The 23151-nt window shown below is 44.9% G+C and overlaps 1 protein-coding gene across 4 annotated transcripts in view; it reads right to left on the bottom strand.

Annotated features, from left to right (window-relative positions):
• Positions 1 to 19610, bottom strand: part of Cep250 (centrosomal protein 250) — a 56746-nt gene extending 37136 nt beyond the window's left edge. For 3 of the 4 annotated variants that reach the window (XM_042694330.1, XM_042694332.1, XM_042694333.1), the window contains exons 1-11: positions 19595 to 19610; positions 10875 to 11160; positions 9786 to 9842; positions 8398 to 8480; positions 8008 to 8173; positions 6953 to 7059; positions 6480 to 6731; positions 4569 to 4665; positions 2132 to 2233; positions 1197 to 1355; positions 513 to 691 (exon numbers count right to left, since the gene is read on the bottom strand). In XM_042694330.1, coding sequence (XP_042550264.1) covers positions 513 to 691; positions 1197 to 1355; positions 2132 to 2233; positions 4569 to 4665; positions 6480 to 6731; positions 6953 to 7059; positions 8008 to 8173; positions 8398 to 8480; positions 9786 to 9842; positions 10875 to 11057 — 1385 coding nt within the window. In that variant the 5' untranslated portion in view covers positions 11058 to 11160; positions 19595 to 19610. Of the gene's footprint in view, positions 1 to 512; positions 692 to 1196; positions 1356 to 2131; positions 2234 to 4568; positions 4666 to 6479; positions 6732 to 6952; positions 7060 to 8007; positions 8174 to 8397; positions 8481 to 9785; positions 9843 to 10874; positions 11161 to 19096; positions 19131 to 19594 lie in introns of those variants that run through there. The other variant, XM_042694331.1, reaches the window with a different exon arrangement.
• Positions 19611 to 23151: the final 3541 nt, after the last annotated feature.

Genomic DNA, 23151 nt, shown 5'->3' with positions numbered 1-23151 from the left:
ACCATTTTTTTATAATGTCAAACCCCAAAACCCAAAAGCTTTTCCTGCAAAAACAAGAGACCAGAAAAGAAAGCAACCTTGTTCAGTCCAAAGTCTCAGAGACAGCAGGAAGAGTCATTCAAAAATGGGTGACAGTGGCTCACAAATGTAATCCTAGCTACTCAGAGGCTGAGATCTGAGGATTGTGGTTAGCAGCCAGCCTGGGCAGGAGTCCGTGAGACTCCTATCTCCAATTAACTACCAAAAAAGCCAGAGGTAGAGCTGTGGCTCAAGTGGTAGAGTATAAGCCTAGAACACAAAAACTCAGAAAGAATGCCCTGGCCATGAGCAAGCCCCAGGGGGCGCGTGTGCAAGTGCGCGCGCGTGCACGCGCGCGCGCGCGCGCGCACACACACACACACACACACACACACACACACACACACTCTCACACACAGAGTGATGGGGATAAATGGCTAAATGAGGAATGAAACCAGATGTGGAAGGCAAGCATGAAAAGCTTATCTGCTCACTTGCTGAGAGAGTCCACCTCTCCCTGAAGGCCAGTAGTCTGCCCTGCCAGAGTGTCCCGCTCCCCAGTGAGTGTCTGCAGCCTTTCTTTCAGGTTTTTTCCCTCTTCTTCCCATTGATCATGCTGCTGCTGCAAGAAGTTCATAGCCTCCTGGCAGCCTGAAAGCTGCTGCTGTAGGTCCTGTGGAGGGAGAACAGCAGAAATGAGATGATTAGCAAAAGGATTAAGAGAAAAGGAAGGATTTCAAAAGCTTGACAGCAGGGCTGGAAAAAAGGACTGAAAGTTGGTGCAACAAGGATTAAGTTGGACCAGAGATGGGGCTAGTTGAGAAGTCAGAGGACCAGAGGTTATTGGGCTTTTGTGACTCTATTCTCTATTCATCATCTTCAAATGCACAGTGGCATAGGGAGATGGACATACACCCAGACTGTCCCAGGATTCTTTTCTTAGTGCTATGCCAAGATCACATGCAAAATAAAGCATGTCACTGGCTGGAGAATGTGCTTCTTATCCTGAAGCACAAGAGGGCAAAAAACACAGGAGGTTCTAATGCTCACTTTGGGGAACTGACTACATATTGCACGAATGGCCAACTAACAGGGGCAGTCCAAGCTAGGGAAGTACCTAGGGCACACACATCATTTTGGCTCCCAGATGTATGGCTGAGTGGCACTGGGGTTCTCACCTGAATAGTCTGGTGTCTCCGAGTCAGCACCAAATGCACCAGAGTGAGAGCCTTGTCTGGGTCCTGGGGGTCAAACTGAGAGGAGAAGCCACTAGAGTCCAACGGCAGGGAGCTCTCATGACCATACTCTTGAGCTATATTGTCTCCTTCCACCAAAGCCTGAAACCCAAAACAGTGTGCTCACTACCCCACTGACCGAAACCTACTGTCCACAGACCCAAAACAGTGTAGTCACCACCCCAATGACTGAGGCCAACTGTCCACAGAGGGGCTTACACTACAGCCTGTAGTAATCCAAGCTTTTCTTTCTCAGGGCCTCTCCTGAGGGTAACAAAAATGGCTGTTCCTACAACTTTCCACCTTTGGTCACTCAAGTCAGGATGAGCAACAGAGCTAGAATTCCTTGTAGAGCAATAACAGATAAAGAAATGTAGGGGGCTGGGAAGTTGGCTAAGTGGTAGAGCGCTTGCCTTTGCATGCCTGAGGCCCTGGGTTCGATTCCTCAGCACCACATAAGCAAAAAGAAAAAAGCCGGAAGTGGCACTGTGGCTCAAGTGGTAGAGCACTAGCCTTGAGCTGAAGAGCTGAGGGACAGCGCCCAGGCCCAGAGTTTAGGCCCCACGACTGGACCCAAAAAAAAAAAAAAAAAGAATGTAGGAAGATAAGACTATTGCTGTGATAAAACCTAGATTTAGCCTATGACCTGAGAACTGCTGCTGGTAATAGGAAAGAGAGCCACCACACAGTAATAGGACAAGAATGCTTACCTACCCCCTAGGGTTGCAACCTTCAAATAACTTCAGAGAACTCATCCTTACATGACCCTAAGCCCAAATTTCAGAATGGCTTGAACTGAGATAGATTCATAGGACATGGAGGCCTGGGGAGAAGAGCAAGGCATTACCCAGTTACCACAACAGAAGGCTTACTAATACCTGAGTTATGTCCTTGATTAAGTGCTGCAAAGACAACTTCTCCGCTTGGACATTCCTACTAAGAGATGCTTCATGTTCCATTAACTCAGCATGATTTGTTTCCTGAACAGGGAACAGAACAAGGCCAATGTCTTAAGAGAAATTCATAGCTAGGCATGGTGGCTTGAGTCTATAATCCTAGCTGCTTGAGAAGAATAGATTAGGGAATATACCTATACTATGAATTCATACTCATATACCTATGGACTACATCTTGTTTAGCCTATTATATAAAATTTAAGTGATACAAATTTAAAAATTTGGCATAAAAATCTCAAAAAGTTAAGGATTGTGACAGTCCATATCTTTAACCCCAGCACTTAGGAGGCTGAGGCAAGAGAATTGCAAATTCAAGACCAGCCTGGGCTATATAGTGAGACCATATCTCAGAAAAACAAAGTAAAACAAAAGTTAACGACTTCAGCTCCCATTCCTAGATGGAAATAATTTACTGAAGTTGAAATGTATAATGCCTACTTGACATCTTATTTCAGGATCCTTCATACTGAGCTCAACTGTCTCCTGCAGAACTGAAAACTAAACATGAGAGTTCTAGAAAACCAGAATTTATGACCCAATCCGCTTGACTAATTTATTATCTAAGTCTTGTAAGTATTTGAATTAGAAAATTCTTGACAAAAAGGAATAAGAAATGTATAGACAATCCAGGGTGGCTCACACTTGTGGCCAAGATCTGAAGATCATAGTGTGAAGTAAGCCTGGGAAGACAAATGCAAGACACTTATTTCCAATTAGCCAACACAAAGCCAGAACTGGAGGCATAGCTCAAGTGGTAGAGTACCAGTCATGAGCAAATATACTGAACAAGAATATGAGACATTGAGTTTAAGCCACAGTACTGGCATAACAAAACAAAACAAACAAACAAAAAAAACTCAGAAAACCTAGCTCCAGAGGACCCAACTTGTATTAGAAGATAAGGGAGGCAGGGCGCCGGTTGTTCACACCTGTAATTCTAGCTACTCAGGAGGCTGAGATCTGAGGATCTCGGTTCAAAGCCAGCCTGGACAGGAGAGACTGTGAGACTATTATCTCCAATTAACCATCAGAAAACCAGAAGTGGTGCTATGGGTCAAGTGGTAGAGTGTTAGCCTTGAGCTGAAGAGCTAAGGGACAGGGCCCAGGCCCAGAGTTAAAGCCCCATGACCGACAGGAAAAAAAAAAAGATTAGTACCACATAAACAGAAAAAGCCAGAAGTGATGCTGTGGCAGCAAAAGAAGCCCAGGGACAATGCCTAGACACTGGGTTCAAGCACCATGACTGTCAAAAAAAAGCAGTTCAGGAGCTACCTAAAATCAGAGACCTAAAAATTTGATTTTAATGTGCAATCTTAGAGAACATCGCAGGCAGTGTTGTCAGGGACCAAATCCTCACTCCTTTACTAAACAGGATGTTCAAATGAACAAATTTAATTTGAGCCCAAACCTACTACCCTTTAACTTCTAGCCACTGATGTTGGTTATTCCCTGAAAAACAATGAACATATCAACTTTCTTTTCCCAAATATCAGACAGTCAAACAATGTGAGGACAGCCATTGTGTCTACCTCAAACCTACCCTAAACCTTGCTATATTCCTCAGTAGCTTCCCTAACGTCTATGTTCTAAAATTTCTTCAGATTTTTAAAAAAAATTTTGGTGGCACTGGGTGTTTAAAGTCAGCACCTCACACTTGCAAGGTAAGTACTCTACCCCTTGATCTACTCAACCAGTATGAAGAGGTTTTAAATTTCTCCGTGTATCTCCTTCCTAGTGGCTTGTTAATTTGATAAGTGTCTCTTTTTTCTTTCTTTTTTTCTCAGAAACTGGGGTTTGAACTCAGGGCTTCAGGCTTGCTAGACAAGCACTATACCATTGAAGCCATACTCCAGTCAGCACCTCTTAACAATGTGCCACCCGGGACTGGGAAGGTGGCTCAGTGGTAGAGCACTTGCCTTGCATGTATGAGGCCCTGGGTTCAATTCCTCAGCACCACATAAGCAAAAAGAAAAAAGCCAGAAGTGGTGCTGTGGCTCAAGTGGTAGAGTCCTAGCCTGAGCTGAAGAGCTGAGGGACAGTGCCTAGGCCCAGAGTTCAGGCCCCACAACCGAACCCCCCCCCCAAAAAAAAAGAATGTGCCACCCCTCACTGAAAATGACACATTACATACATATGCCACTGTAATCTCACCAGGAATATAGTTAGAACAGTGGATAGTTAATATATATTGCATGCATAAATGAGTTAATTAGTTTTAAGATTCAGCCAGAATTAATTTTTCAGTTTTGTAGGAATTCATCAAGGAACATTTAATCTTTTTCCTGCAGCGCCTGTCCATAAAGAGCAAGTGACTTACAAACCCACTCCCAACTCCTTTCCAGAACAAAGTGTATTATACCAGGATCTCCATTGTCTCTCTCAGAGCCTTTACCATCTTTTCATAATCTTCATTTTGTTTCTGAGATTGGGCCAGCAGAGCAGAGAGCTCAGTCACCCTAAAGAAAAGAGCACAGCACTGTCAGCTGGGCAGCCCATGGATGGAGCTGCGATGCAGCACACCCAAGCCCCAACCCAGACACTCCCACTTTCCACTGCAAATCTTCCCAAATCCCTTGGGTACCCCCAGCCCCTTTTGAACTCCTTAAATACATGATGCTATATAGCCTTGAACTGGTGGGGAAAGCCAAAGCCACTCAGACACATGCAGGGATTTACCACATCTCAAGGCTGGAACACGTGTTTGGGGGCCCCAGAGCTGAAGGAAAGCCCTGGCCCAGGCCCTTCCAGGCCTCGCTTGATCTTGAAGTCAAGCATCCTGAAGCCAATAAGAACATCAGAATTGCCACATGGGAATAGCCCCAAGGTCCCTCTAGCCCAGGTTCTGACTCTGATAGGAAAAAAGGAAGGGGGACTTGGAAAAGAGAATAATTAGCCTCCCTGATAATAATCTCAAAGTTCAGCAAAATCACTGATATTTTTATCATGTAGCACAATCAACTAGGACCTTTATGCCTGGTATTATATGGATGGCAAAACAAATATTTCTCAAAGGAGTATCCCCTAGGAGTGTAGATGGTTAAGTTCTGATTTTTTTATATATTGTCTCTAAGAGCCTAAGTCACTGTATATTCATTCATTTAATAATTATATCAATCCAATACACATCAAGTGCCTATGCATGGTAGAGGGCAAAGCACTAGAAATACAAAACTTAGTGAGACATGTCCTTTGTGCAAAACAAAAAGCAAAAGCAAAACAAAATAAAATAGTTCTCCAATTTCTTTTTTTTTGTGGGGGAAGAGGGTAAGGAGGTACAGGACTTGCTAAGTTGCCTGTGCTAGCTTCTTCCTGCCCTAGTTTTTCAAGTGCTGTACCACTAAGTTTAGCTTTACTCCTCTAAGTTATGTATACCATTAATAGGTGAAGATAGAACTTTAGCCATGGGGTATAAGCTTTGTCCAATAGGATTCTGCTTATATTCCTGCCCTTAACATCATTAAAAAAAATTTCATTACAATCCAAAAGTTAAAACAGCAGGCTAACTGTAGTTCAGTAGTAAAACAGTTGCCCTGGTTCTGATTCCCAGCACCACAAAAATAAACAGATCAATAAACCTAACCAAAACCAAAACCAAAACTAAGCAATTAATGAGATTAATGCTGTAACAAGCAGACCAAAAAGACCAGAGTCTGGTAATATAATAGGCTATTAAAGTTATATACTTCAGGACTGGGAAGGTGGCTCAGTGGTAGAGTGCTTGCCTTGCATGCATGAGGCCCTGGGTTAGATTCCTCAGCACCACATAAGCAGAAAAAGCCAGAAGTGGCGCTGTGGCTCAAGTGGTAGAGCCGCTAGCCTTGAGCTGAAGAGCTGAGGGACAGTGCCCAGGCCCAAAGCTCAGGCCCCATGACTGGCAAAAAAAAAAGAAAGAAAAAAGTTATATACTTCAGAGAAGATGTGACATGTCTTCCCTAAAGGACAGGAAGAAACAGAAGGAAGCATTCCAGGTCAAAGTAAGCGTGTATGAGGGCAGAGAAGCATTGAACAGCAAAAGATTTGTTATTGATAGAGGATAGCTACCTGTATAAATTAATAAGAAAGAAATCAAGCTGCAAGGTAGTCTGAGTGCAGAGGTCAGTGACAAGCCCCAAAGTGTGGCAATGGATTTCAAACTAGACTACTCTGATACACTTCCTTCCTCTATCCTGGTGCAAATACTCTTGACATCTCCTCCCTTGCCTATCCCTAACTCTCTAGGGAAGTCAGCTTTCCCTCTAGGAACTCTTCCTAGGACTGCAAGCTATCTCACCGATCCTGAAGCTCAGCCTTCTCCAGATCCCCTTGGCTCCTGAGCTGCATTAACTCCTGGCTCCTCTCATGGGTTTCCTTCTCCAGTTCCTGGATCTTGGCTAGCAGTTGCAGCTGCTGGGCAGGCTCCCTGTCATCCATTTTCCCAGATCCAGTAGATTCTCGAGATTGTGCTCCCATGGTCAAACGCAGACAACATGTCAGCAAGGACCCTGAAAGCCTCGCATGTTCAGCCTTTAGCTCCATCAGATCTCTGAGTACAAGCAAGGAAAAGAGCAGATTCCGACAGGGACCAAAGAAGAGAATTTAGAGAATGGAAACAGAAAGCCTGAGAGGCAAGTCTGGGAAGTCATCTGAATCCAACAAATCTTCCCTATCCCAACCCTGTGTCTGATCCCTTCTTCTACAGCAGCCCACTAACTTAAGTCTAGAATTGGTAGGGGTAAACCTCCTCCCTTCTGTTCCCACACTAACCTGTCAGTAGCTGACTTCATTTCCAGGAAGTGGCGTCTGAAGGTCACCACCTCCCGCCATAGACTGAGAAGGCGACCATGTTCCCCTTTCAGATAGCCCTTGAAGAACTGTGTTCAGAAACCCAGGTCACACTCAAGGGAAGACAATAACCTTGGATTTTCTTTTCTTACTGATATGAGCCCGGGCTTTGAACTTGATACCTGACGCTTTTGCTCATTGACTAGTGCTGTACCAACTGAAGCAATGTCTCCAACCCTTGGATTTTATTTGTTTTGGATTCTTTTTTGGTGGGGTGAGGGCAAATAGGTTGGTACTGGACCTTAAAACTCAGGGCCTCGGGGCTGGGAAGATGGCTCAGTGGTAGAGTGCTTGCCTTGCATGCCTGAGGCCCTGGGTTCGATTCCTTAGCACCACATAAGCAAAAAGAAAAAAGCCGGAGGTGGTGCTGTGGCTTAAGTGGTAGAGCGCTAGCCTTGAGCTGAAGAGCTGAGGGACAGTGCCCAGGCCCAGAGTTCAGGCCCCACTACCGGACCCAAAAAAAGAAAAAAAAAAAAATCAGGGCCTCAAGCTTGGTAGACAAGTGAACTACAGCCCCTGGTCTGACAGAGGTGTGTGTGAGTGTATGTGTGTATCTCCCAATAGAGGACTGTTTGAGCATACATACACATATTTTTTTCCTTTAGCACAGAACAAAGGCTTAGGAAATGCTTACTTCCTGGGACCTGAAAATTTCCCCAGGGTTCATAACCAGTTTTTCTTCTCATTCAACTTAATGACTTTCTTAGCATCTAGATAAGCAGATTCCCACAATAAAGGGAGTACAAGAAGAGTTGCTTTAAATGTCATGCTACCTGCCAGCAAAGCCTAAAGAAAGCATGCAATGGCACAATTACGGAAGGCCTAACCAGGACAAAGTTGTCGAAATGGATGAGGATTCTCACAGGCTTTAACAACGACAGCTCAGTTTCCACCAAGTCCTGAAATTAACCCCTTCTTGCACTGACCAGGGCAGTGCCAGACTGCATACATATCACTCCTTGCACAGTTCTTCCTACCTCCTGTTCCATCTGCCACTGGTTCTCCTTCCTTATTAGTTCATCCTTGGCCTGACTCCAGTCTACTGTTAATTTTTCCACATCTTCTCGAAGGGCTTTGTTCACCACATCAGCTTTTTCCATGTGCAGCCGAAGCTCAGTGTTCACCTCTACTAGACTCTCACACCTGTACCGGGGCGGGGTAAGAACAAATGCAAAACAAAGGTCTGGTCCAATGCTTGTCCCTCTGGGAAATAAGATGATAGTGGAATTTGTCCATTGCTAGAAATTAGAGGGCTAAGGCTGAAATCTATGGTTCTAATCCATGATAGCATTCAGAAGAAAGGTTTCCCATTGACCTTTTCCACCCTCTGGCCAAGTACCCAAGTCATAAAATTTGGGGTCCATCACCTCTGTTGCTCCTCTTCCAGGCGGATTAGCAGCTGTTCTAGGTTTGGCTCCTCCATGCATTCCCACTGCCGAGGGATTGGTCCCTTAGCCAGAGAGAGACATACCTTATGAATCTTTACAATTAAAACTAAGGCCAATTCCCTAATGCCTTTTTTTTTTTTTTGCTGGTCCTAGGGCTTGAACTGAAGGCCTAGACACTGTCCTTGAGCATCTTTTTGTTCAAGACTAGTGCTCTACCACTTAAGCCACAGCACCACTTCTAGCTTTTTCTGAATGGTTTATTGGAGATGAGTCTCATGGACTTTCCTGCCCAAGCTGGCTTCAAACTGCTCAGCCACCTCAGTAGCTACGATTATAGCCATGAGCCACAAGTGCCCAGCTTCCCTGATGCTGTCTACAGCAGCCCATTTTTGAAATTTTCTTCACATTGTCAACAATCTGCTTCTTTTCTCAACCACTGTGTCCTGGAAACAAATCCACTGTATTCCTCTCTCCAAAAGGGAAACAATAACCTCTCCTAAAAGATGGCCTAAGAAGCATAAGATCTCTTTCGCCAATGTCTTGACTTCTTTTTTTTTTTTGGTCACTTGTGGGGCTTGAACTCTGGGCCTGGACTCTGTCCCTCAGCTCTTCAGCTCAAGGCTAACTCTACCACTTGAGCCACAGTGCCACTTCTGGTTTTTTGGTGGTTTATTGGTGATAAGAGTCTCACAGACTTTCCTGCCCAGGCTAACTTTGAACTGTATCCTCAGATCTCAGCCTCTTGAATAGCTAGGATTACAGGCATGAGGCACCGGCGCCTGGCTGTCTTGACTTCTATTACACTAATTTTGGACCTTGGGAAATCACTTATCATCTTTGTGCTACAGTGTCTTCAACTACAAAATGAAAGTGATATCATTTTCCTCAGAAAGTTGAAGAGTGACATAATTATATGATAAAGCTTAAAGGTGACTGGCCTATACAGAGTGGGTTCAAGGTTTTAGTACCCTTCCTTTGAGAACTTTCTTGAGAAGAATGTGAGAAAGTGTCATAGAGAGTTGGAACAAAGGCACATGGGTCTTTAAAGGCCAGTCCTACCCAACCTATATGACAAATGTATCAACAGAGATATGCTTTTGAATGCCTGCAGAGGCCTCTGACAAATAAACACTGACACCTAGTGGAAGAAAGATGTGGTCCCTTATATTTATTGCACCCTCCCATTAACTGCACCTATTAAATCCCCTGACGTATTAGTCCTTAGAGAACAGAGGAATTGGAATCTCTCAGGTTAATAACTAAGAAGATCCTAAGAAGATCAGATATCTCTAGGGCTAAAGATGGGAGAGACTTCTATTAAACACATACTGACAGCTCAAGGGAGCATGGGACTCAACCTCACTTACTCCAGTGGCTTCTAGCTGCCTCTCCAGCTCTTGGCACCAGCTCCGGTACTGCAATACCTGAGGCAAAAACAACAGGCTCTGAGTTATTACAAACAGCCCAAAGCAAAGGCCTCCGGAGATCTTGAGCAAATCTGCTGTGAATAGAGAAAGCAGGTTGTGATGGTGAGGTAAGATCCCGACATCCTATAATTGCTTTTGAGTGCTGAAAGGATCTAGGTCAGGGCTTGGAATGTGGCTTAGTGGTAGAGTGCTTACCTAGTATGTATGAAGTCCTGGGTTTGATTCCTCAATGCCACATAAACAGAAAAAGCAAGAAGTGGTGCTGTGGCTCAAGTGGTAGAGCACTAGCCTTGAGCAAAAGAAGCTCAGGGACAGCGCCCAGGCCCTGTGTTGAAGCACCAAGACTGGCAAAAAAAGAAATTAGGCCTGATATAGTGGTATGTCCCCAAAATTCTAGCACATGGGTGACTAAGGAAGGATAGCCTATCCTGGCCTATGTAGTAAGACCCTGTCTCAAAATACAAGCAAGCAGAAAAAAAATAAACCCCAAATTTTCTCTCTGCCTCTGATATTGAAGAGGCAAAACCAAGGTGAGATCTTAGCTCTAAAATAGAACAAACCTGAAGAAACTAATCTGTGTGTACATCATCTACAGAAAAGACATATTTTTTTTTTTTTTTTTTGGGTCCGGTCCTAGGGCCTGAACTCTGGGCCTGGGCGCTGTCCCTCAGCTCTTCAGCTCAAGGCTAGCGCTCTACCACTTGAGCCACAGCGCCACTTCCAGCTTTTTTCTTTTTTTGCTTATGTGGTGCTGAGGAATCGAACCCAGGGCCTCAGGCATGCAAGGCAAGCACTCTACCACTGAGCCACCTTCCCAGCCCAGAAAGGACATATTTTTAACTCATAGAATATTTGTGAACATCAAAGGAGAAGCCACGGGTGACATCTGGGATGTCAAGGTACTCTCCTAACCTGGCTAGGTATGAGCCGTTTTCCCCTACAGCTCTGCGTCTTCCAGTCCTTATCCCACCCCAGTGCCCAGCTCTGATAGGTGCTCTCTTTCCCTCCCCAGAAGTGTAACTCCCTTACCTTGGCCTGTAGCTTCCTCACGAGGGTTGCTTGCCTCTGCTGGGCCTCCTGGGAGTTCTTCAGCTTCCTCCAGGAGGTAGCCTGGTTCTCTGCCATCTGCTGCTGCAGTGCCAGCACTTGCTCCTCCAGCATCAGCTGCAGTGACTGGGGCTTCATATTCAGCCCAGGGCTGCCTGTCTCCATAGGGACAGCAGAGAGCAAGCTAGCAGGTCTTTATGCAGCCAGAGGCTTTATGCTCCCAGCAGTGTCTCTAACCATTGCTGTGCCTCTTTGACTTCCTCTTGAGCTGGGGACCAAAGCAGATAAAAGAATTGGAAGGATTGACTAGATGACACAAATATACACAGCAAACATTTTTTAAACCTGGTAAATCTGAGTTGGACAAAGTAAATAGATTCCTTTACAAGAAGACTCATTAGAACCTTTACAACCCTAAGGTGGACACTAATCTCTAAGAGAGGGCTGTGATGAGCATCGTATTTCCCAAATTTAATGTACCAGGAAAAAGTTCCCAAGGCTATTGTACTAGACTAGAAGCCCCTGGTTTGCTGTTGCATCCCTGGCATCTGGCACAGTGACTAACAGGCATTTACTGAAGTGAAGGTGGTATTAAGCCTGGCAGGCGAGACAGAAAAATAAACAATTACAACACAATGTGGCATGTGTAATCATACAGACATCACAGGACAGCATGGAAAACAAAGGAAGGGCACATCTTCCAGCTTGGGGAGCTATAAGCTATATGGCTCATCACCACCATAGTTCATACTTGATGGTTCTGTGGGGCAGTGGCTTTGCCCAGTGTATTACATGCTTTTGTCTTCACAAGAATTTTGAAACCTTCCAATGCCCTCTGATCATGTCATTGTACATACTATTGCAATGGAATCAATGGAGGTTTATCAATTCAGATAGCTGGCATTTGGTAGATGAACGATTTGAACACAAGTAATCTGGCTCCTAACAAAGAAAAGGGGAGAGTGGCATTTCAGGCAAGGGATTCAGAAAAGAGAAGGAAGGAAGCAATTGTAGCAAGATGGCAACTACTTCTCATCTGTCAGGAACTGGGCCCAAACAGAGCAACTTGCCACCAAGAGGTAGTAGAGGCCAGCCTGTGACCTTCAGATACCCATTAGTTCCCTAATGGTAGCAGAAAAAAGTTCTGGGTGCTGGTCCAAGCTCTGCTTTTAATAGGCATGCTACTGCCCTTTTAGTCTCCTCATTCAAAAATCAGAGCTTTATGGCTATATGACCTACAAATTTCCCTATAAGATAGGTAATAGAGATAGGAAAGCTCTTTCATGTTATTAACCTTAAGGTGCTCACCAAGAGGGTTAAGGACTATCTTTACTTCCAACTACTCGTTAAGAAAACAGGGCCGGCCATGTGATGCACACCTGTATTCCCAGTACTGGAGAGGCAAAGGTAAGAGAACATTGGTTTCATGCCAGACCTGGCAAAAGTTAGCAATCCTCTGTTATCAGGTAGTGCACATCTGTTGTCACAGCTATTTGAGAAGAAAGGAGAATCATAGTTTGAGATGAGCCTGGGAAAAGTTAATGATCCTATCTGAAATGAAAACTCAAAAACAAAAGGACTGGGGAGTGTAGCTGAAATGGTAGAGCATCTGTCTAGCAGTGTGACATCTTAAGTTCAATCCCCCAGTACTCGCTCACCCCTCCTCACCCCAGCCCAAAAAAGAAATTATTTCTGGTCCTTTGGAAAATGAGAATTATCTACTTACTGACCCTTATTCGATATGCCTGCCACAAGGCAAGGTGCTGAGCTGCAGTTAAACAATGCCTGTCCCCATCAGACAGGGGAGTACTCTCTAGTTCATTCTAGCTTCCTCCCATTATACTTAGAGCAGATTTCATCAGTGCACTGCATAACTGTTTTCCTTATAATAGAGTCATAGAGAAAAACTCAATTTGGTAATTTACAATAGCTTCTGGGCAACTGAATGTACTTGAGTTCTCAAAAACAGTCCTGGGCTGTAACAAAGTAGGAAGAGTACAGGGGAAACAGTGAAACAAGTTTGGGCAGAAAAGTTCCTGAGACTCTTATCTCCAATTAACCACCAAAAAGCTGGAAGTGGAGCTGTGGCTTAAGTAGTAGAACACCAGCCTTGAGTGAAAAGCTATAGCCCAGAGCCCTGGTCCCATGTTCAAGTCCCAGGACTGTCAGAAAACAACTCAGTTTCTTTTCTGCTCATGGCTGGTGTTCTACCACTTGGTAGTGGGCTGGAATAAAGTGGAATGAAAAAAAAAGTCACAAAGGTACCAGGACTCTCTGCTTGCTCATCTCTCTCCCTCTTTCTGATCACTTTCTCTGAGGGAAGCCACATGCTCTGCCCCATAAAGAAACCCGAGGGTGAAGAACTGGGAACTCTGCCAACAGCCCTGTGAGTGAGCCATCTTGAAAGCAGATCTTCCAGGCCCAGCTGGTCACTGAAGTCACACACACACACACACACACACACACACACACACACACACACACACACACACACACACACACACACACACACACACACACACACACGTCCACATACGTCCACACACCAGCCAGTCTGCAGAATCCTAAGCCACAAACACACAGCTAATGGGTTCCTGGACTTCTGATCCACAACAAGTGTGTAAGATAATACATGACTTTTGTTTTAACTACTAAATTTTGGGATAATTTCTTGCACAGCACAAAAAACTAGTATATTTGAATTACTGCAAAAGCTTCCTGGATAGAAGTGATGCCTCCTAATTTTATTTTTCAAGATGGTAGTCAGAGGGTCTTTTTAAACTGTAAAACAGAGCTGGGTGCCAGTGGCTCAAGCCTGTAATCGTAGCTACTCAGGAGGCTGAGATCTGAGGATTGCAGTTTGAAGTAAGGCTGGGCAGAAAAGTCCCCCATGAGACTCTTATCTACAATAAACTACTCAAAAAAGCCAGAAGTGGTGCTTTGACTCAAGTGGTAGAGCACTAGCCTAGAGAAAAAGAGTACAGGGGCAGACAGCCCCAAGACCCCAAGTTCAAGCCTTAGGACTGACAAAAAAATAAATAAAAATAAAATGTGAAACAGGCTGGGCACTGGTGGCTCACATCTGTAATCCTAGCTACTCAAGAGGCTGAGATCTGAGGATCACAGTTTGAAACCAGCCAAGGCAGGAAAGTTTATGAGACTCTTATTTCCATTTAACCACCAGAAAACCAGAAGTGGTGCTGTAGCTCAACGTGGTAAAGTGCTAGCCTTGAGCTAAAGAGCTCAAGGAAATAAATGCCCAGGCTCTGAATTCAAGCTCCACAACCACCAACAACAACAAAAGCAAAACAGGTAATGCCACTCAGAACCTTCTAACTAAAATCTTTATAATGACCTCTATACAATCCAAATTATTTGACCCCAGCCCCAAATGACTTAATTCCACTTCCTACCCCTCCGGCACTCAGCCCTCCTAGCTCTATGTGCTTAGCACACAGGATACCCCATATCCCACACACATTACAGGGCCTTGCCCACCTCCTCCCTACTTATCCTCACAATTTACTCCCTCTATGCCTTCACATCTGTTCAGGTGTCACTTCTTCCCTAATCACTCATCTGAAATACCACTAATCCTCTATACACATTGATACTTCTACTCATCTTACCACACTTTATCCTTAGCTACGTGTAATAAGAAGATAAATCCCACTAGTATAAAAACATTGTTCTACTTAGCGCTGTGTTCTCAGCTCCCAAAACAATCCCTGGCATTTAAGAGGTGCCCACTATTTGACTGATGTAAGGCCCTAAGGCAACATGATCCATATTATCATACACAGCCTTGCAAAACACTGACAGTTCTATAAGCATTCAAATAGCAGAAAGAAGCCAGGTGCCCAGTGGCTCATACCTGTAATCCTAGCTCCTCAGGAGGCTGAGATCTGAGGATCAAGATTGGAAGCCAGCCCAAGCAGGAAAGTCTGTGAGACTCTTATCTCCAATTAACTACCAAAAAAGAAACAACAACAAAAAAAAGCTGGAAGTGGAGTTGTGGCTTAGTTGGTAGAATGATAGCCTTGAGCACAAAAGATCAGGGGCAGTGCCCAGGCTCTGAGTTCAAGCTCTGGGACCCACACACATATACACACACACACACAAAAAAAAAACACAAGAGAGGAGATCATGTGTAATCTGTATAGCACTTTATCCAAATAATCATTTGCAATCTTCATTAAAAAAAAATAATACCTTAGGGGTTGAGAATGTGGCTAAGTGGCAGAGTGTTTGTCTGATGTGCAAGAAGCCCTAGATAGGATTCCTCAGTACCACATAAACAGGAAAAAGCTGGAGGTGATGCTGTGGCTCAAGTGGTAGAGCTCTAACCTTGAGCAAAAGCAGCTCAGGAACAGTGCCCAGACCTTGAGTTCAAGCCCCAGGATTGGCAAAACAAAACAACCTTAAGAGATTATTATTCTTTTTTTTTTTCTTCCAGTTGTGGGGCCTGAACTCTGGGCCTGGGCGCTGTCCCTCAGCTCTTCAGCTCAAGGCTAGCACTCTACCACTGGAGTTACAGCGCCACTTCCGGCTTTTTCTGCTTAAATGGAGCTGAGGAATCGAACCCAGGGCCTCAGGCATGCAAGGCAAGCGCTCTACCACTGAGCCACCTTCTCAGCCCAAGAGATTAATATTCTCATATTCAAAAAGACTGATTCAAAAAAAAAAAATGGATGCTGGGCGCTGGTGGCTCACGCCTGTAATCCTAGCTACTCAGGAGGCTGAGATCTGAGGATCTCGGTTCAAAGCCAGCCCGGGCAGGAGAGACTGTGAGACTCCTATCTCCAATAAACCACCAGAAAACTGGAAGTGGCGCTGTAGCTCAAGTGGTAGAGCGCTCGCCTTGAGCTGAAGAGCTGAGGGACAGCGCCCAGGCCCAGAGTTCAAGCCCCACGGCTGACCAAAAAAAAAAAAAAAAAAATGGAAGGGGTAAAAAGATCAGTGGATTACAATCTGATTACAAATTCTATACCTTTAATGTTAACTGAGTCCAAACTAACAAATTATATAATATCAGAGCTCTGAGAGGCAATTCTTATTTTTTTAAATCAATAAAAATTTAATTTTTTTGATATTTCACATGTCTAATTGTGGAAGAGCTATTAACAAATTTCAGCATCAACTGCCAACTCTGTATTCATGTTTAACAATAAATAAATAAATAAATAAAAGGCTTCTAGGCCTTTTTAATACAGGCCAAGTATCCTCTGGCAAAACAAATGGTATTGGTGCGGGAAGATTTGAGGGTGCAATATGAAAGGAATTAAGATGTTTTATTGCAACTGATGTTCAGTTGGCAAATAACAGAATACAAACATACACTAAATGGCCATCATGGTTTTCAACAATCTGTAAAAATAACTCTGAAGGCTGAAACTAGTAAGACAGTATACCCAAAAGTGGTGTTATTGATAAGATTTGATCCTAATTTTCTAAGGTGCAGTGGGACATAAGGAAGAGATGGGGAGGGCTGGCAGTATATACTGTTTGAGTTGGGACAGTGGCTCACATCAGTTCATATCCAGATCAGGATACAACATCCTAAACTGTGGCTATTAAGGACCAATAACTTCATCAGCCATTTACTAAGTGCCAAGAGTGGTCTATAGGAATACACCGGGATTAGGTGGGAGAGGATGAGACAAAAGCAGGAAAATGAAGAGGGGGAAATATATGTGAATACTGTTGGAAGCTGCTTTGGTAACCACTCGGAGTTCTTTCTATAGACTACCATCACCAGACAATAGTTTTAAAGCCCAATTTGAAAAGATAATACAGTTCAGTTTTGATAAGACTATTTCCAAGAATACAAGTCTGACTGAGTAAAAATATCAATAAATATTCGGAGGTATATTTGTGTTACAGCAAGTAAAAACAACAATTAATTAGAACTGTTGAATTAACACACAAAGACCTTAATGAAGAATGCCTTGAATAGTCTTAAAACATATTTAGGTCAGCAGCCCAGGATAACTAAATAATTTATAGACTACAAACATGTTCCTTCCAATTCACCAAAAATGGTTATATTCCAACTTTCCAAGAACTATTTTTTTTTTCAAATCCACACTATCAAAAGTAGAAGCTAGGGGGTGGGAAGGTGGCTCAGTGGTAGAGTGCTTGCCTTGCATGCATGAGGCCCTGGGTTTGATTCCTCAGCACCACATAAGCAGAAAAGGCTGGAAGTGGCACTGTGGCTCAAGTGGTAGAGCGCTAGTCTCAAGCTCAAGAGTTGAGGGACAGCGCCCAGGCCCACCGGAGTTCAGGCCCCAAGACTGACAAAAAAAAAGTCGAAGCCGGGTGCCGGTGGCCCACGCCTGTAATCCTAGTTACTCAGGAGGCTGAGATCTGAGGATCGAGATTCAAAGCCAGCCCTGGCAGGAAAGACCATGAGACTCCTATCTCCAATAAACCACTAGAAAACCAGAAGTGGCACTGTGGCTCAAGTGGTAGAGAGCTGGCCTTGAGGGACAGTGCCCAGGCCCAGAGTTCAAGCCCCACGACCGGCAAAAAAAAAAAAAGTAGAAGTTACATGAACCAAGTAATTTCAGACTTAAGCCAGTTTTCATAAGTATTTGTTACCTCAGTGTTCTCTAACATCAGTCCATAGCAAACAGGATGATTCTAACCATGAGCCATTTCTCAAACCACAACTCTAAAGAGAAATGGATGATGCTCATCTTATCAAAATGATGCTCTAAGAGCTAAGAATGTCATTAAACTCAGCACTGAAGTACATCAACAACCAAATACACCAAACTGGAAACTCCCATCTCCAGCACCAATAATGGAAGCTAAACAATTATACTTTAAAATCCTTCACAAGCCGGGCGCTGGTGGCTCACGCCTGTAATCCTAGCTACTCAGGAGGCTGAGATCTGAGGATCGCGGTTCAAAGCTAGCCCGGGCAGGAGAGACCATGAGACTCCTATCTCCAATAAACCACCAGAAAACCGGAAGTGGCGCTGTAGCTCAAGTGGTAGAGCGCTCGCCTTGAGCTGAAGAGCTGAGGGACAGCGCCCAGGCCCAGAGTTCAAGCCCCACAACCGACAAAAAAAAAAATCCTTCACAGGTCTTTCTTAATGGAAAATCCTGAGCGTTTTTTGGAACACTTTGACTTTATAGAAGGCAGGCTGGCTTAATGAGAAAACTTACTTTTACTAGAGACAACCAACAGTCTTTGATTTGGGGCACTTATTCTTTTCATAGACCCTTAGCCGGCTTTGAGGTGGGTTATTTAGCACTGCATTTTACAAATTAAAACTCAAGTAGATGTCAAGTCATTTGTCATAAACTATAGGAGTCCTCTTATGGTCAGAAACAACATTATTTCTCTGATCTTTCAGATACATTTATTGTCTGATGCGAGAAGCAATTCTAACATGGTGAAATAATGACACCCATACTTGCAGCTTTCTGAAGACAGAGGAAGGCAGGATGTTACTGAAGGAGCACAGAACAAGCCCCTTCTTGCCTTAGGTTTGTTATGAAGTCACTCATTAATGTGGGTAACATCAGCTCTTTTCTAAACCTTCTAACACAATAAAATGAAAATCATCATCTTCACACATCAATATAACAGCCATTTACTATAACCAAAGGCTAGCTAGTGAATTTATCACCTTGTCCTGTGGACAGGTTCCAGACCCTCCTACTAGTTCCATTAGTTAATCATATTACTTGATCTACAAGTGCCTAGGTTTCTTCAAATGCAAAATAGGAAGACACAGAATCCACCAAAATAGATCATATAACAATTTGATGGACCTATGCACGCATTTAGTAACATCTGGCATTCTGTGACTATTCAGTTAATGTTAACTATTATTACTATCATCATGCGCTAGACCCTGGGTTAAAAAAAATGAAAAAAGCAAAGCATAAGTCTGAGCAAAGACAGTTCAGGGCGTGAAAGAGGGGCAGGAAAAGTGACTGTGCGATGGACAGAAGCTGAGAGAGAGGTTAATTGCGCCTGGAGGTTCCCAAGGAGTGACACTTGAGTCCTGAATCATGGGTCCAGTACTGAGAAGGGGTAAACTCTGGTAATTCTAGCTCTCGGGAGGCTAAGGCCGGATGATTGCGAGTTAGTTCCAGGACAGCCTTGGCTACACGGCAAAAGCGAGGGGAGGGGAGAGGAAGGAAACGGAAAGGAAGAAAAGAAAAAAGCTAGGCGTAGCGGTGCTCACCTTTAATCTCAACTATTCAGGTGCAGTGGTTAGGAGGTAGTTGGGAGGATCCCGGTGAGAGGCCCGCCCAGTGGGGTGAGGGGGGTGGAGGGAAGCGGGAGACATTATGAGTTCAAACACCAGAGGGACAGACAGACTTTCGCACAGATCCGGGGCAGAGGGGTACAGACAAGGGGAGCTGCAAGGCTCTAGGGGCTCGGGGACGGGGGGTGGGGGGAGAAGAGGGCGGGAGAAGCGGCCCCGCGGCCCCACAGCCGGGGCTGCTCGGCTGCGAAGCCCAAGCGTGAGGTCCTCGTTCTGCGCCCACTGGAGCCCAGAGCGGCGGCCGTGCACCGGCGGGGCCCTGGGGGGGTCTTGGGGATCTTGGGGGCTCTAGGACCGGTTCCAGATCCACACAGGGCCTCAGAGCCCGCCCGGGACCCAACGCGAGGCCGTGGCCCAGGCGGGCGGCCCCAGGCCGTTACCGAGCACCCCCCGCCTGCCCCGGTCCCACCTCACCACGACCGGCGCCCGCGGATTCCGGGAACGCTCCGCCGCCAAAGAGCGGCGGCAGCCACGGCGAGGCCCCGCCGGGGGCGGGGGGCTGGGGGTCCCGCGCTCAGGCCCCGCCCCCCAAACTCCCGCCCGGAGCCTTCGGGACAGGGAGGGGAGGGGCTCGCCCCGCCGGATGACGCATGACGCTAAAGCACGGCCTCCCGCCATGTTGGGTACTGGCAGGAGACTCCCTGGAAAGGCTCAGAAGGAAAGAGGGGATTAGATTTAAGACCTAAGATTCCTCGCCCGACGTAGAGACAGCCCGAGTCTCTGGATTCCAGGAAATGGACGACCTGAGAAGAGGGAAAGCCTGGATCTCACGCATGCCTTTTGGCTTCAGAGTTATTTACTGCTCATGCCTAAATCCGATTGCGCTCCAGATGCGCCTGCGCAGTACTGCGCGCAGGAACCTCAGTGCCATTACTAGGAGGGCGTCCGCCGCGCCTGGTTCCCGCAACTAGATTTCCCCGGGGCGACCAATTCCAGGATTTACTCACTTTCTGACCCTGATGTCGTTAATCCGCGTCAAGCAACACAGCACATAGCATTTAATTCGAGTCGTTTGGAACACCAGAGATTGGTTCCTAGTCTCAATGGCCTAAATGTGACTTTCACAGAATTTCGTTCTGTACTTTCTTTGAATTGAACCTCCCATCAACCTCCATCTTCCACTCAGTGGCTCTCAATTTTTAGTATAGGGTGAACCTGAGAATGCAACACTTTTTTTCCCGCTGTGTACAAAGGTTTGAATTCAGAACCTTGTGCTTGGTAGGAAGCCTTTCGAATGTTTGAATAATATGTACAGCATTTTTGGCTTTATTTTTTAAAGATAAGGTATCTCTTTTTGTTGTTATTGTTGCTCAGGCCAGCCTTAATCGTGATTCTCCTATTTAAACTTCTTATGCATAGCTAAAATGTAGCGGTGTGTACACCACACCTAGCTATTGATTAAAGATGGGGCTTTTAATAACTTTTTGCTCTAGCTGGCTTGGAACCAAGATCTTTCAGATGTCTATTTCCCAAGTAGCTAGGTTTGCAGGTATGAGCCATCATCACCTGGCTGGCACTTTGTTAAGAGTTAGGTTGTATGTTTCTCAGATAAAAACTTCTTAAAAGCAAACATGGGAATTGTCTGTGCAAGAGTGCGTACGATTGTCTCTCATTGTCTAGGGACAGAGTGTACATCAGGCTCCCCAAATCCTGTAGTGTTCTAGGATCATTTGGAATAATAGAGTATTCATAATTTGGAACTCAAGAACACTATGGGAAAAGATTAAACAAAACACAAACACATCCCTGGCTATGCTCATATCTGTCTGATGAACGAGACTGGGGAGAAGGCCTCAAAGGAAGCTGGGATGGAGAGGGATATTATATCATTTGAAAGGTAACCATCCTTGGTCCCCAAGTAAACTGGGCTTCTTCCTTTACATCTAAATTCTATCACTGAGAATGTACCTTATATCCTAATTATCAATAGGAGCCTGTACTCCAGCCTTGTTCATTGTTTTACATTCTTCCTGCCCTATGACAAGAGGCATCCTGAACTGATGCATAGGGTTTTTTGTTCCTTAATTATCTGTGTGAAATTTCAAAGTATGATGCTATATTAACACACTACTCCCCACAAGTCTAAAATCTGCTTGAAAACTCTTTAACTCTTTATCCATTGCAAGAATACGAAGTACTTTGCAGGCAGAGTTGTGCATACCTGTAATCTCAGGTTGAATTATTATAGTTTCTGCCTGGGAAAATGCAGCAAAAAGAGACAACATAAGTTGTGGTGGCAGACCCAGAACAGTGCTGCTGTGTTGGGTTGGCCTGAGCAATACTTTCTGTAGGCTGACTGCAGGCTAAGAGCCTATAAGAGTGCACCCTAGGTCTTGTTTAGTAGTGTGTCTCGGAAGGGTAAATGAATCCTAGACATAAGAAGTTCATCAACTGACCACTGATGATAAAGATGCCTTTTGCAAAGGGAACTACAGAAGAAGCATCCAGCAGGGAAGCCCTGAAGAGCCAATAAAAGCATCCTATAATGCTTTGATGATGATCAGAGACAGATGACAATAGACATCTGTGAGGCCCAGACAGTACTGAGCCAGCTATCATGCTAGGTTTTTCCCATTCCTTTCCTTAATTCTTCTGTCCATGTCAGCACCTTGAGTGACTGAAGGGAGCTGAGGAAGACATAAGCGGACAACAGAGGAAACTCCCCACCACTATCATGTCCCTCTAGCTGCAAGCTGATAATTGAAGTATTGCCAGTTCATAAAACGAAAACAGCTTGTTGCTGCCTGTCCACATGAGTCCATTGCTTTACCAGTAAATAAACACTGAGCACTTGTTATGTGCTGGAAGGGACGCAAAAAAACAATAACCCAGAGACCCTGTCCGTTCTCAGAGGCTTAGTTCACAGACTCACAAGGGAGGCAAGTGACACACATTCAGCATGGTAAATTCTGTAAAGAGGCTGGCTCCACAAGACAGAAATGTTATGGTCTCATTGTGAAGGAGAAAAAGGCTAAAAAGCCAGGCAATTGTGGCTCATGCCATCTCAGAAGGCTGAGATCTAGAGAATCAACCTTCAATGCCAGCCCAAGTAAAAGAGTCTGTGAGGCTCTATATCCAAAAATAACTAGGCAAAAGCTAGCCTGAAGATGTGACTCAAGTACTAGAGTGACAGCTGAGCAAGCACTAGGCCCTGAGTTCAAACTCCAATGTCACAAACACACACACAAAAATGCTGAGCAGACAAAGAGGATGGCATTCCAAGAAGAATGTGTGCATAGGCCCAGTGGTATGCAAGATCATGGAACATGGGGAAGGCTGGAAATTTCCTCCGGGACTCCCTTCTTGACTGATTCTGACAGTTGGTTGGATTCCGTGACTCTCTTTGGATTGGGCATTTCAACAATAATCTGATCTTCTCTGTCATCTGAGTATTTTCTTCCTGCTCCTGACCCTCAGGAGCTCTTGCCTCAGTGGTCAAGGGTCATTGCAATTTCAACCCCTTCCCACAGACCTAGTCAGGCTCTCAGTGACCAGCCTGCTTAAGTTTGACTTTTCTTTTCTTTTTTGTGCCAGTACTGGGGCTTGAACTTGGGGCCTAGGCACTGTCTGTCCCTGAGCTTCTTTTGCTCAAGGCTAGCACTCTACACTTGAGCCACAGTGCTGCTTCTGGTTTTTTTTTCTGTTTATGTGGTATTAAGGAATCGAACCCAGGGTTTTGTGCATGCTAGGCAAGCACTCTACCACTGTGCTACATTCCTAGCCCAGTTTGACATTTCTTAATGGAACTCTAGTATTCTTTTTTTTTTTTCACCAGTCCTGGGGCTTGAACTCAGGGCCTGGGCACTGTCCGTCCCTGAGCTTCTTTTGCTCAAGGCTAGAACTCTACCACTTGAGCCACAGCACCACTTCTGGCTTTTTCTGAGTATGGGTACTGAGGAATCGAACCCAGGACTTCATGCATACTAGACAAGCACTCTTTTGCTAAGCCACATTCCCAGCCCAGGGGCTGG

The sequence above is a fragment of the Dipodomys spectabilis genome, unplaced genomic scaffold (genome assembly GCF_019054845.1).
Source record: "Dipodomys spectabilis isolate Male_0828 unplaced genomic scaffold, ASM1905484v1 ptg000175l, whole genome shotgun sequence".
In the NCBI taxonomy this organism is placed as follows: Eukaryota; Metazoa; Chordata; class Mammalia; order Rodentia; family Heteromyidae; genus Dipodomys; species Dipodomys spectabilis.
The sequence above is the reverse complement of the archived record's forward strand: the minus strand, read 5'-3'. Positions and strand labels throughout refer to the sequence as shown.